A 14,595-nucleotide genomic window follows, 5' to 3' on the forward strand; every position below is an offset into this window, starting at 1 on the left:
AAAGGACCAAATAATTATTCATAATATTACAGAGAAAAATGTTTACAGTGTACCAGCAGTAGGATGAATGTGTGGCTTTAAAACTCAGTTATTCAGTGTTTATGTGTTTCTACACTCCCTCTATCGCCTTCTATTGACCAGACTTCCCCCGAGGCTCTGTGATGCCACCGTCTCCTGTTTACCAGCTATCAGTCTCCACTGTGGGTCCACTGAGTCTTTATTAATTGCACCATGTGGGCGACAGCTGCATTCATGGAGACCATTACTGCCGTCCTCCTCTTTCTCCTCCTCCTCATCTTCCTCCTCTCTTGGGATGGAAAGTGATCTCTCATGTTGCCAGACTGTCCCTGAGCCTCATCAGTCAGTCAGGAAACAGTGAGATGTGACGCTGACCACTGAGACACTAATGGACGTACAGTGATGGATGCACCGATCGCCTGCATGTTCTATTATTTCCATTTCTTAATGACGTCAGAGGCTGGGCTGCGTGTCGATACTGAACGCCTCCATGGGGAGTCTGGGAGCATCTTTAAGCAGCTAAAATGAGGCCTCAGAGGATTTACATGTAATATAGCTGTTTGAATTAAATATAAACCATTTTTTACACGATTAATGCTCATTTATTTTTCTAAATTAAACAAAACTACTCTCTACATGTAGCGATATTCATTGTGAGTGGGGAAGTACTGGGCTAATCTTTGTGGGATCCAAATTACATCTACCAGCACATACCATGCTGAGAGTAGGCAATTTATCTTTCTTACATGATGCCAAAGATAGCATTTACCACTTGGCTCATTTAATCTTAAGATAAATACATGCTTTTGCTGCAAAAAAAAAAAAGATCTACCATTGCTCTTCTTTTGCATTTAAAGTTAAAGTAGCCACAAGTGTAAACAGAGTTGTTTCGTAATGAAGTAGATTAAACATAGCCTACATTTAAAAAAAAACACAAAACATGGATTCAGCCTCCTGATGACTGTGAGATTACTAGGTAAATGAGGGATTTTCAGCATCATGAAGATGGTTCTCTTTCAACCTGTCAGATCTCCATGGTAACTGATGCCGTGGAGCTAACCTGGTTTTGGATTTAAATTGTTTGTAAGAAGTGTCTCCCTATAACCAAAGCTATTCCTGACAATTATTTACGAACAATACAGATTCTCAGCTGAGGGAAATGGGGTTTTTTTTGCCAACGTTGATCTGTACATTACTAAAACCTCTGACTGAAACCAGACAATTACACTATTGCACACGATTCAGTGTCCGTACACAACATACACCTGTGTTCAGTGCAAGGTTATTTTGTCTGCGGGTACATCTATATTAAATGGACACATTCTATACTGCTGTGATTTCTGCCACAATTTTTTTCAAGATTTCAGCTGCTGGAAATGATCCAACGACTGAGCAGCCTTGATGGAGTACTGCGCTCTGAGTGCTTTTCTTGTTTTATTCTACCTTTAGTTGAAAATGACCTTTTTCGTGGTCTGACTTCCCACTTCCAGGTACTGAAAGCAGTGTTACAGCTTGATTAATATATTTCCAACATTAATCGATACAGGAACAAGAAACATAATGGGAATATTAGATGATGCTAGTTGCCACTGAAATCTAGTATGTTTGATCTGCATTCTGGCAGTGATTTGACATTGCATCTTCAGTAAAAAAAACATGAATTTATCAACCAAAATCCTGGTGTTTATTCTAAATTCCAAAGCATTTTCCACTAATCAACACATCTACGGTGTTTTATCTTTGACTGCCGCTCTGCTAAACCTTTGTCAGACGGCATCAGCTGCTCCTCTCAGCTCTTAAAGCCTTTTCTTCCCACACAGTGCATCTTTGTGTCAGTCCTGCGGCTGCTGTAGCTCCGGGGAGACAGATCAGGGTCTTCAGACCGGCCTGAGAGGCTCGAGGGCTCTGGCTGTCCTTCAGCACATATGCCACCCATCAGGGAGGTCACTGCCATCTTGGCTGCCGGAGCTTTTCCTCGAGTCTGCAGGGAGCTACCAGAGGATGATGTTATTTCCCTGTAACACATATTTCTGCTCTAATCAGATGCTGACGAAAAACCGTCTCAATTTCTGCAGCTTACAGACTGATTGCCGCCTCGTCCTGAGAGGTTTCCTGGAAATGATCACACATCCTGCATCTAAATCTGTCTGTCTGGAAAGATTGCTCAATTTTTACGTGAAGATCTGTGTCGAATAGAAGAAAGAAGACTCGTATCTCACCATCTAAATGCTAATGTCAGCATGATCACACTGACAGAGATGGTGTCAGATGAGAAGCATCAAATCCATTTCGTTTCATCATGACAGGGACGTGAAAATATGCAGCAAATTTAATGACATCAACTGAGAAGTTACTGAGATATTTCACTCACAATCAGGCCCGGATGGTAAAACAAGTGTAACGTATTAGCAATAGACTCTTCGTTAATAGAAATAAGAAAATAATGTGATAGTTTCATTTAAATGCTTCAGATTTAAACTAAAAATGCAAAGTGAATGCCTTCCAAAATCTGTGTTTTTATGGATTTTTTTCTTTTACATTTTTTTCCCCGCTTATTTTTAAATACATCTATCTATCTACCTATCTACCCATCCATCCATCCATCCATCCATCCATCCATCCATCCATCCATCCATCCATCTATCGTAATTTAATTTCACCTACATTTATTTTCTTATTGATGTATTCAACAAAAATGTTGAATAAATAAAAAAATGTGTTTATAAATTAGCTAATTAATTAATTCAATGAGACTGCTGATTAAATAAAAACCCAAATAAATAGATAATAATAGCATTTGCTTATTACAAATAATAAATGTTTCTGAATAAATAAATTAATTAATTCAAAATTAATGTTGAATAAATAAATAAGAAGAGCATTTATTTATTCCAATCAATCAATACATTAACTGACTAATTAACTAATTCAACAAACATGTTGAATAAATTCACCATGCAAATGCATAAATAAATAAATAAGAAAATAATTTCTTTATTCAACAAATAAATAAATATGGATAGCACTAGAAATTACACATTTTTTCATAATAAATTCTTCAGCTGTGTGTGTCAGTTCTACTCACAGCTCCAGATGTTGACCTTGTGGAGTCACTACTGGAAATGTCAAAAGAAACCCAAGACTCATCAGGGTTCATCCTCTGGGAACCATAAACGTCTGTGTAAATATTTCAGAGGGCTGTGGTGCTGCTATGACCACAAAATGAAGTCAGTCTGAAAACAACAAACATGATTGTTGTCTCCGAATTCCTAAAAGCATGAAAACCATTTTATCATCTAAGCTGAAGCCGTTTGGTCCAACCGAGTCCTTCTGCTGGTAGATTTTCCTCTGAGCAGCCATGATGACTGAGCAGCAGCTGTGGTTTAGTATTCACTCCACACACGCCGAGGAGGAAAACCCTGCAAACACCTCGCCAGGCTGCTGCCAGAGATTCTCCTGAAAGGTAAACATGAACCAGGAGGGCGACTCTAAAGCCCCGAGAGGAGGAAGAGGAGGAGGGTTAAAAGCTCTGACCTTCGATTTGAAGGTGCCCTCTTTTTTTTCTACCGCCTGGATCTGATCAATTCTCCAATGTGACCTTTAACAGGCAGCGAGCAGCACAGACGGGTTGTTTCATCCCACCTCATCCTCCTCAACTCTGGAGGCTGAATCCAGTCAGGCTGCAGAAACGCTTCTTGGGAAAAAACGGGCTTAATATTTTTAAACAGACAATGAGAGCTTTAATGGCGCCTTTTCAGTTATTGAGCTTCTTCGGTTCACTTATTTTTACTCATATCAATAAGACCAATCGTCAGAATAATCCTGAAGAAAACTTTCATTTCCTTGTTCTAAAGCTGACATGCATCTTTTACTACCCTGAACACACTCAGTTTATTTATGAATCGTCCTGCTGCCATAAATATTCACTGGAGCAGCAAATGTGTGTTAATCCACAGCTGAAAATAGCTGCCAACAAATGCAACTACTTCTACTGTTTCTATTTCAAGTAGCGCTTGTTAAAATACTACAGTTTCTAGTCGTTCTGAGAAGCAAGTTTTTAGATCTTGTAGACGCCTCAGACGAGCGTGGGTGTTTTTCTTCAGCACTGTAATCTCAAAATATGAATTACGAGCACAAAGAACCACTGAATCTTTAGTAAAAAACAAAACAAAACAAAATTATATCTATTTGTATTCCTTTATATGGAGTGCCTCAATTTGGGGTCATTCTTTACTTAAATAAAGACATTTATACCATTGATTGATGTAGAAAAGGCACAAATAAGGACCTAAACTAAATTAAATCCATGTGCATTCCATGTGGAATATTTTGAATTGTGACTTAGTGGCTTGACTTTGGATTTTTCTTTACATGAATAAAGCCATTTTTTAGATGCCTCGGACAAGCGTGGGTGTTTTTCTTCAGCGCTGTAATCTCATAATAGGAATTATGAGCACAAACAACCACCGAGTCTGAAGTAAAAACATCCATCTGTTTTCCTTTATATTTTGGATCACCTTAATTTTGGGTTTCTCTTTACATAAATAAAGACATTTACGCCATTAATTGATTTAAAAAAAAGGCACAAATAAGGACCTAAACATAATTACATCCATATGTATTCTATTAAATATTGAATTGTCACCTAGTGCCTAAATTTTGCAGTTTTCTTTGCACAAATAAAGACATTTACGCTACTAATTGAAAAAGAAAAAGCATAAATAAGGACCTAGGCATAATTAGATCCATCTGTATTCCATTATACTTTATTTATTTTAGTCATCTGGTGTCTTAATTTGTTTTTTTTACATAAATAGAGACATTTTCACCACTAACTGATACAGAAAATGAACAAATTTGTGCATGTCTTTTTAAAAACTGTGTTATAATTCTCTTATGACAGATGCTGTTTTACTTGCTGAGAAGCTGAGCACATATGTAGTAGCTAAATAAGGTTTTTTGAAACTGAAATCCATCCAATTACACATCAGTTCATGATTAAATCAGTCTTTGTTTAGAGTTCCTTAATCAATAATCTATTAAGTGTGAACTAGTAACAGGCGTGAGGTGGCGCAAATGTTTCTATAATCAGCTCTCAGACTGTCTAAATCAAAGTACATTTAAATGGATCCTTTTTTTAACCTTCTGAACTGAAATTTCAGATCGTTTTATTGTGCATTTTTACCACTGGGCTAATTTTTAGGACCTCAGTGTAAAAACAGAGCAAGCATACTGGAAGTAGAGAGAACTGAGAAATGTCTTCTGCAGAATAAAAAAAGTTGCATTTCTTTCATTGTTTAATTCACAAAAAATATTTAAAAAAATTAGGATCAGCATGTACAGTGTATATTTGCTTGTTTTCTTTGTTTTGTGTTATAAATATTTTACTGTTTACATTTTTACAACCTCAACTCAGCAGGTGTTTTTCTCTCTGCTCAGCTCCAGAAAGCTGTTTCACCGTGATGAATGTGTCTCCAACAACTTGCTCCTCTGTTCACTATTTCTGAGCCATTTTGCACATTTGCACTGATCCAGTATCTATTATTTTCCTCTCAGTCACTCCTCTCTGCTCTGTGGAAACACTGCCTGCAGTTCAGCCAAAAAGTCTCTGAATTTGTATCATACAAAACATGATCATTTACTCTGAGCAGCAAAGAATTATGATTATTATTATTATTATTATTATTATTATTACAGGATCTGATCAATTTTTAAATGAGACATGAAGAAAAAATAATTTCCATGGAGTGTCACAGTTTAAGCTAAACTTGAATCATTTTTCTTTTTCATCACAGGAGTTCAAGAGCCTCTAGAAAATGCCAAGATTCTTACTGTTTTTACAGTTTCTGGCTCTGATATATAGCGTCAGTTGGGCAATTTTTAATTTAAAAAAAGAAAGAAAGCATGTCTTTTAAACCCACCAGCAGCTTTCTGGGCTCCCAAGAATAAAAGATGTAAACCCTCAGTTCTTGCTAATGCACCATGAGCTACAACACTGTTGTTTTAGGGTCTTTTTCTTAGGATTTGTTGGCAAATAAAACCACAGACTACTCGACCTGACACCAGAATTCCACTCTCAAATACAAATAGAAAGTTTTACAGAGTAGATTTCTTATAAATAAAAACATTCCTTGCATGAACTGAAATGCACTGATCCAGATAATAATCCAGCTGATAAGTACCCAGATGATAAATGTGCACTAATGGCTAAAAATTCCTTCATTTTTCAGTGCTATGAAGAAAACAAATCATTAAAACATAAGCAGGAGTTAGTAAAAGAGTAGAATTATAATTTTAAACGGCTTTAATATTGTAATATAATGAGTAAAAACCTAGAATGCAGCAGAGTGGGTTCTCTAATGTGTCATAATGCAGCTCTGTGAAAGATTAATAATCTCCATATTAAATTACTCAGATCTCAGTAGGTTGATTTTCTTTCATAGACCGTCTAGACAAATCCTGTAAATTACTGAAATATAATCCTCTGTGTGTGTGTGTTGCTGTATTACTCATGTTGTGGGGACACAAATGTGTTTGCAGTCACAATGTAAATATTTATCTTCCTTTTGGGGACGAAAAACAATATCTAAACTGTAAATAATGAACTTTTTAGGTGGTTTAAGGTTCAGTTATGTGTTAGAGGAATAGAAGTTATGTTTAGTGAATGGAAGTCAATGTATTATGGTGGAAACATGGCTGATTTGTGCGTTTGTGTGTCGTCTTTATGCTGCCGACTCGTCCCTGCATGTACATGTGATACCTCCATGTCTTCCTGTCCTTTACTGCAGTGGCTGCAGCTGGATAAGATTTCAATCAGTGTGAGCAGAACGGCAGACTGAGCCTTTAGAAGCAGCAATCACAGACAAAGACAAAGTAATCAATAAAGCCTGAGTGGAGCCTCGCTGTCAGGCAGAACCTCATGCAAATGTGTGCAAAACTCCAGCTCCCCTGCAGAGTTCCTGACGTTCTACACGTCGTTTATCGCGTTTACATGCTCATTACAATCCAGTGAATCACAATTAAGACAGAAAATCTGCAATAATGGCTACTACTCAGAAAAAAAAAATGCCTTTTTGGTTATTTTCCAAAACAAGACTGCACTACCATGAACACAGACGATGTAGAGTGTACACGTAGGTCATCCTGCTGCCATAAAAACTCACTAGAACATCAGATGTGCATTAATCCACCAGCAAAAATAGTCCCCAAGAACAATATTATTTCACTGTTTGCATTGTGAATAACATTTCTGAAAAAACTAGTGTCCTTCTGTTTTAATTAACAGTTTTTAAATATTGAAGTTGTAAACTATAATATAGAATTCCTCACTTTGTCCTCAAGAAATGTTTTTTTTAATCTTCTGGTTATTCTATTTATTCCTGAGGTCATTCTTACTGCGAGTACATGTATACAGCAAGACTAAAAATCAGATTAAGACAGGAAAATCACGTAAAATGCCAAATGTATATATAAATGGTGCACTTCCTAGCTACACCTGTGAAGTGCACCAGGCTATATAAGCCATCTGGCTGCATCTGCCCTCTGCTCTGCTTTGCCACTGTTCAGCTCCTCTCCAGCCATGCGGTCCTGTATGAGTTTTGTTTTGGTTGGTTGACATATGACAACACACACAAAACGTTGTCCACTACCTGTACATACCCTCACACACTACTGATCCTAACTGCCACACCCCATTGTTATGTTTGTTCTCAATAAATAACCATTTGTGACACTTAAAACCCTCTGTGCATTTCCTCCTTTGTTGCGGCCTACAGACTCGATCATAACAAAATTTATGTGTGTATATACATACATACATACATACATACATACACGTCTGTGTGTGTTATAAATGTGTGTGTGTGTATATATATATATATATATATATAACATCAGCTGTACTTCCTTTCTCACTTTCTACACTACAAATATTTTTCATTTTCTGTTTTTCAATTCTTTGTTTGTTTTATAGGACTAATCATTCTGAATCAGACTGAAAACTCACCTCAAGCTCATACTTTTTAAAAAAAATAACATTTTATTTTGTTAAAAATTAGTGTCCAGCTGTTTTAATAAACTGTTATCTATTAAAAATATCACCTGGACTGCAGCGTTTCTCTGGGTTTTTTTGTACTAGAAATGATTTTCATCAGTTTTTGTTTTCCTGAGGTCATATATGTATTTAAAAAAAAACAATAAATCAGGTTAAAGCAGAAAAAATCCCTAAAATGGCCAGTATAAAAAATTTACTTTTTTTGTGAAAACCTTCTTTCCAACTGTTCTGATAAATAGTTTTTATCTAATAAAAATATCAGCTGTACCACAGAATTTTTCACTTTCTGCACCTAAAATGGTTTTCATCATTTGTTTTTTTTTATTATTATTTCTGAGACCTTTTTATTAAATGACAAATATTCAATTAAAACTTCACTTTGTTGTTATTTCAAAGACTAAGACACAGACACTGTAGGTTATTTAGACAATTAATGCAGTTAAAGTAGTCCCCCAAAACATCATTATTATCACTGTTGGCATTTTGAGTGATGTTTTTTTAAAAACTACTGTTTTAATTAACCTCTTCTAAACCTTAATAATGTCATCTATACTGCAGAAATGGTTTTTAATTATCTGTTTATTTCTTCCCGAGGTTGTTTTTACCATGACTACATGAACACTAAAAGACCAATAAATCAGATTAAGGCCAGAAATCCAAACAACTGTTCATGTGCGCTGCAATAACTAAGTTACTGTGAAAAAGTCTCCAGTAGAGCAGGTCAGCAGTAATGGGATTTATCATTATAAGCCTATTTCTGCAGGTTTTATTTTAGGCTCCAGCCTTTTACGGTTAGTCTTGTATTCAACCATGTAAACTGAGCTTTAAACTGATTTCCTTTTCTGTTTTCTTTGAATTGAATCAGCCTACTTGGATATCACGACGTCCCAGAAGCCCAGATTATTCCCTCATTCTGTCACGACGACTCTTTGCACACGTAACATCTTTGTCATGCAAATACCTGCATGCAAACCCCCACAGACTCTCTGTTAAAGTGAATTTAGAGCCTGGACATACATCTTGTCTGCTGAAACTGGGTTGCTCCGACTGCAGACATCTCATTTAAATTACATTTCAGGTTACTGCAGACTGAAGATGGTATCCAGATTACCTGAGAGGATTTTAAATGTTATTAAAATTAGAATTAGACGAAATGTCTGGCACAAGATTTTCCTTCAGGATTAATAAAATCTTATCTTATCTTATCTTATCTTATCTTATCTTATCTTATCTTATCTTATCTTATCTTATCTTATCTTATCTTATCTTCTTATCTTTAAAAAGCATTCTCTGTAAATAAACTTTATTATTATATATTAGTACAATCTTAAAGTGGTAAAAAAGTTCATAAATGTTTAAACTCGCTCACAGGGTCTAAAAATCTCGATGATCTGTGGTAGCACTGAGCTTCTTTCTGTAAAATCATCACATCAGAAAGGAAAGAAACAAGACCAGAAGGAAGATAAGTAAAAAATAATAATAAGCGTATCGTCTGGGAGAAAGACTGAATCTCTGCCGGAGGTGAGACGGAAGAAAAGCCTGTTGGTGATAATTGTTATTTATCAGAGAAGAATAATTAAAACTTGGTGTTGGATTATTCATGAAGCTAGAACCCAGCAGGACAATGAGGGTGAAAAAATCAGGCTTTAAGGGCTGTTTTTATTTCAGAGAAGCTGTTAATTATTCCTGCTTCCAGCTGCATGTCTCCAGAGGGAAACATGTCGGTGAAATGTGAGGCGGGGAGTTTATGCATCCTCAGTTTATTATCATTGTCTGACTGACGTAGTGTCACATTATGCAGAGCTGCATCAAATAACCTGCAACTCACCGATAGCAAAAGTTTGATCTCTGAACTAACTTTAAAGGAAGCTTATCAGGCGTAAACATAGCACAGGTTTTAAACTAAAAATGTTTCTTTAGCTTTAGCTTAGCATAAATACAGGAAACAGTTGAAGAAAGAACCTAAAATCAAATCAAACGAAGACACACCGTAGCTTTAGCTGAGCATAACGTAAAACTAAATGATGACACTCTGTAGCTTTAGTTTTACAGTTATTAGTCTGGTTAAGAGGTTACATACTGTTTGATATTATTCTTAAAAGCAAATAAAGACATTTTTCTGAACGCCTATGTTATGACGCATTATGTGCTTTTGGATTCAGATTTTGGAGAATTATTTTAAGTGCAAACACACAGGATTGGCACTATGTGGATGTGTATCAAGTTATAACTATACTCATCCATATGTAGATTCATCATGCCTGCTATATTGTCTCTGTCCTTTTTTATTATTACATCTTTATTTTTTTTCATCTGTTGGAAATTATACAACAACTGAGCAGCCTTGGCGGAGTTCTGCGCTCTCTGTGTGCTTTTCTTGTTAGAATTGTTTCAAGATGTCACTTAAAATGTATATAAAAGTGGCTTTTAGCATATATACTGAAGAAATCATCATATGTATTAGGTGTATGATGACGACTCTGACTTGTATGACTATTTTTTAAAGAAACATTTCACAGGGATGAGCGAATATTTGGATAGCAGATACATCTAGATGTCTCCGAGATTGTAGGGAATCCAAAGACGTTATTTTACCAGATTCCCAAATGCCACACTTGAAATGGCCTCTAAACTTTTTATCTGCTCCTTGTACATTAAATAATGAGAGAATAACACACACCTGGCCATGGAGCAGCTGAGCAGCCAGCTGTCTGATTACTTCTGGTCTTTTAAAAAGGTGGACGGCTCATATAAAACGCGCTGTAATTCCTCCTGCATTCACCTGATTTGGACGTAAATACCCTAAAATTAAAGCTGAAAGTCTGCACTTAAAGCACATCTGGATTGCTTCATTTTAGGTACATAGCAGTGGTGTACAGAGCCCAAATGCTGAAAACTGCATCAAACATTATGGACCTGACTGTAACTTCTCTGACTCTCTCTGCAAGAAGCTGAATAAACGTCAAACTACTCCAACATTGGCTCTTTCAGTAGCCATTAATAATCTTTTATCCAACGACCTACTCATCAGGAGGAGCAGCTCAATCAACAGCGGGAAGTCGTGACCATTTAACCGTGCAAGCCGTATAATTAAGTGTGTGAATGCTGGGTCACGTTTTGTGGAACTTGAAGAACTCTGTGGACTAAAAACCAGCATGTCTCAGCCTCTGGTGCTGCAGTTTTGATTCCTGTGAGACTCATCTGTGTAGTTTTTCTAAACGCTGTGTGGGAGGTCTGACGGCTTTTCTTACAATCCTTGAACCATCATTTCCATCCAGTCTCCTCTGAGCTGCTCCTCTGACCCCACAAAGCCACACTAAGATGCTGAATCTGCCACAGCTTTTGTACACAAGTGTTACAACCACAAACATCCCAGTCGGATCTACATCAACACTGTCGCCATCTATCTGCTGATCTTAGGTCTCCCCCAGCAGGCAGCGATCGGTCTCATCGGTCCTGACATGCAGCCTGGTCAATAAGAGCTGCATCGTCTGCACATGTGCGGAAAAGTGACCAAAAGAGGGAAGAACTAGAATCTTCTTGTCAAACTGCAGAAGGAGCAACAAATTCCACCCCTCTGATAACATCACAGCTCAGAGACGGCAGCTACCAGCCAAGCAGCACAACAACAAAAGTGGACAAAAGCAGAAACGTGCCACACAAACGCCACCGAATAACCGATGCTGCACAAGTCTCTATAAAAACAGCAACTGACCTTTGACCTGGGGTGAAAACTGAGCCGTGTGTCGCGCCTCAAACAGCTGCAGCTCCTTGTTCAGGTCGAAAGCAGCCAGATCGATGTTCCAGGACCGCAAACCTGTTCGAAGAGAGAAGATGACATTAAAAATATGTATTATATATCATGCACGGATGTTTGTTTTATTATCTGATAGTGCGAATAAGGAGCATTTCTGTTTAGTTTTACGCTAAAAAATCTATAAGAAATGAAAAAAACTAAGAATTTAGATGCAGCAGATCTAGAAAAACATCCTGGTGACAAATGGATATCTATCATTTTAACCACAAGTACTGCTCGTAATATTGCTGCAAAGATGCTCAAGTACTTCCTGTTTTCCTGCTGTTCAGTAATCCACATTTCTATCGAACTTCAGAGGAAAATAATGTACTTATCTTATCTTGCAGACAGCAATTCAACATGCAAAACAAACGATTATTTTTACTCTAAGATCACGTTTTTGGAACGTTAGAATATGGCTTTTTTCTTCTTTCCTTTTTGAAACTTGTTTATCAGATTAATCTCAGCAAAAGTAAGGACATGAACAGTGCAATTTTACTCTACAATAACCTTCTGTAAGAGACGTGTCATTTATTTTAATACATTTGTGGTTTTTGGTATTTGAACGATCATTCATGGGGCTCTGATGTGAAATAATGCGGGATTTTCAGCATGTAACTCAACTCACTGGTTACATAACAGAATTTCTTAATAATCAGTTGTTGGTCAACATATTCCTTCCACAGTTTACACATAATAAATCATCTACTTTGGGCTTTGTCACGGAAAATATATATTTTACTGATGCTGATGGACTGTAGCATTTCTTGACGTCTACAGGTGTGAAATTGGGCTTTCTTTTTTCATTTTACGGTGTACTTTTAGCTCTGACGACACACTTGTGGTCACTAGATTAAGATGTGTACATGCTAAAGCGATGACTCCAGCATGACAGTTGACATTGTGTGTCTTAGAGCAGTGCTACTGGGTTTGAGCAGAGTCGTAGGTGAGCTGGAGTGCTCAAGCTGCAGCGACAAGAGAAAGGGAGACGATGTAAAGTTGTATATATGATATTTTTAAGGCAGAAAGAGATTATTTTGTGGAAGTATTACTACCATTACCACCTCTGTAAGTTATATGCAACATCAGAAAGTGTCGAACCTGGAGCCAGCTGCTCGTATTAATCAAACAGCCCACTTCCCTTTATGACACCAAGCAAATAGTCATAAATGCTCTTATCGGCCTTTCTAATAGTGTGGACGTTACAGTCAGATTCATGGTGGCGCAAACTATTACATTTCATCTTCATCACATCCAGCGATCACTTCTTTTTCACGGGCCTCGTTTATAACGGCCGGACAGCTTGTTGCATAATAAAATTCAAAGAACTCTATCGACCAGGGAGATCTCACACTCCGTTTACTTATATTTACATAGATTTTGTTTTCCCTCTACAGGCAAACACGCATGATGAATGTATGGCCCTGCTGGGACACAGAGCTGGTCTGAGATCAGGCAACGTCCAGGCTCTACTGTAAAGTCTGGAGAGGGAACATTTTATTCCGTTTTATCTCAATGTGACAAATAAAGGCTCTTTTCTTTAAAGTGCAATCTGCAGATGGCAAGAATGTGTTAATTTCTTTGCAAAATAAGGTGTTAAAACATGCAAAGTCACATGTTTTGTTACAGCCACAGCTTAGGCTGTGAGCTGTGGCAGGGCTCTCTCCTCCCTCGGCCTTGCTCTCTCTCTCTTTGCAGGTGTGTGCTGTGCTGATGAGGAGTCCAGGTGTGTGTCACCTGTCATCAGCAGATCATGTACAGGTGGAGGTCTGCTAATCAGGGCCTGGCGTCCTATAAGAACCGTCGTCAGTGGTTGTTTCATGATGGACCGTGTTTGTCCCTCCATGCTGGCCTATGCTTGCTTTCGGTTACCTGGCTCCTTGGTCTGCTCCTGGTCTTCCGTGGATTCCGCTGGGTCAAGGAAAATCATCTGTTGTCAGCCTCCCCTAGAGGCAGCAAGGTCCCCCAGCTCTGGTGTCATCAGACACAGGTTATAGTAATCTCCATAGGTTAGCATAGCTGATGAATTAGCTCCCTATGGTCAAGAGCAGTTTGGGTTGAGCTTTTGGGTTTTAGTGCAGAGTTCTGGTTGCTTAGTTTTTGTTAGTTACATTTCCCTTGTTATTTTGTTCTCCTGCCTTGGTGTTACCAACAGTGGGTTAACCTTAGCCTTATTAGTCTTCCCCGCCTCTAGAGGCTCCTAGGCATAGATATGCTCCGAGGCTGTTCCCTGAGTTCACCCTGAGTTGTACAGCTAGTTCCGGTTCCAGTTGTAGTTCTGTATTCTTCTTGGTTCTGTGAATAAATTCGTTGTTGTTGCAAATCTGTCTACTCATTCATTTCCTGCATCTGAACCTCCGGTACTCTCTCTAACATATTTTAAACAAATACACTAATAGAAATCATATATATATATATATATATATATATATAAAATCTCATATATATTTTTATAATATGTTATTATAATTAAATTTTAAATGTAAATTAAAAAACTATTTAATTAAATTTAAATTTTACCTGTAATGATTTTAAGAGCCAGCAGGTGTCAGCACGGAGTGACACAGTGTGGACAACCGCATCAGCACAGCATCAGCACAGCATCAGCACCAGCCCGGGGAAAGGGGCGGGCACGCCGCGGCGCGGCGCCTCGAGACGTCTCATCTGCCCGTCACTGATTGACAGGTCCAGATACCAGAGGATGACAGTAAAGATCTATTCTGATGAG

At 37.7% G+C, this 14,595-nt stretch overlaps 1 protein-coding gene across 1 annotated transcript in view; it reads right to left on the bottom strand.

Moving 5' to 3' along the window:
- map1aa (microtubule-associated protein 1Aa) overlaps positions 1 to 14,595 on the bottom strand; it is a 75,677-nt gene that overhangs the window by 59,210 nt on the left and 1,872 nt on the right. The window contains 1 exon segment of the mRNA XM_022197404.2: positions 11,787 to 11,888. Within this exon segment, the coding sequence (XP_022053096.2) occupies positions 11,787 to 11,888 (102 nt within the window).

The sequence above is a fragment of the Acanthochromis polyacanthus genome, chromosome 2 (assembly GCF_021347895.1).
Source record: "Acanthochromis polyacanthus isolate Apoly-LR-REF ecotype Palm Island chromosome 2, KAUST_Apoly_ChrSc, whole genome shotgun sequence".
In the NCBI taxonomy this organism is placed as follows: Eukaryota; Metazoa; Chordata; class Actinopteri; family Pomacentridae; genus Acanthochromis; species Acanthochromis polyacanthus.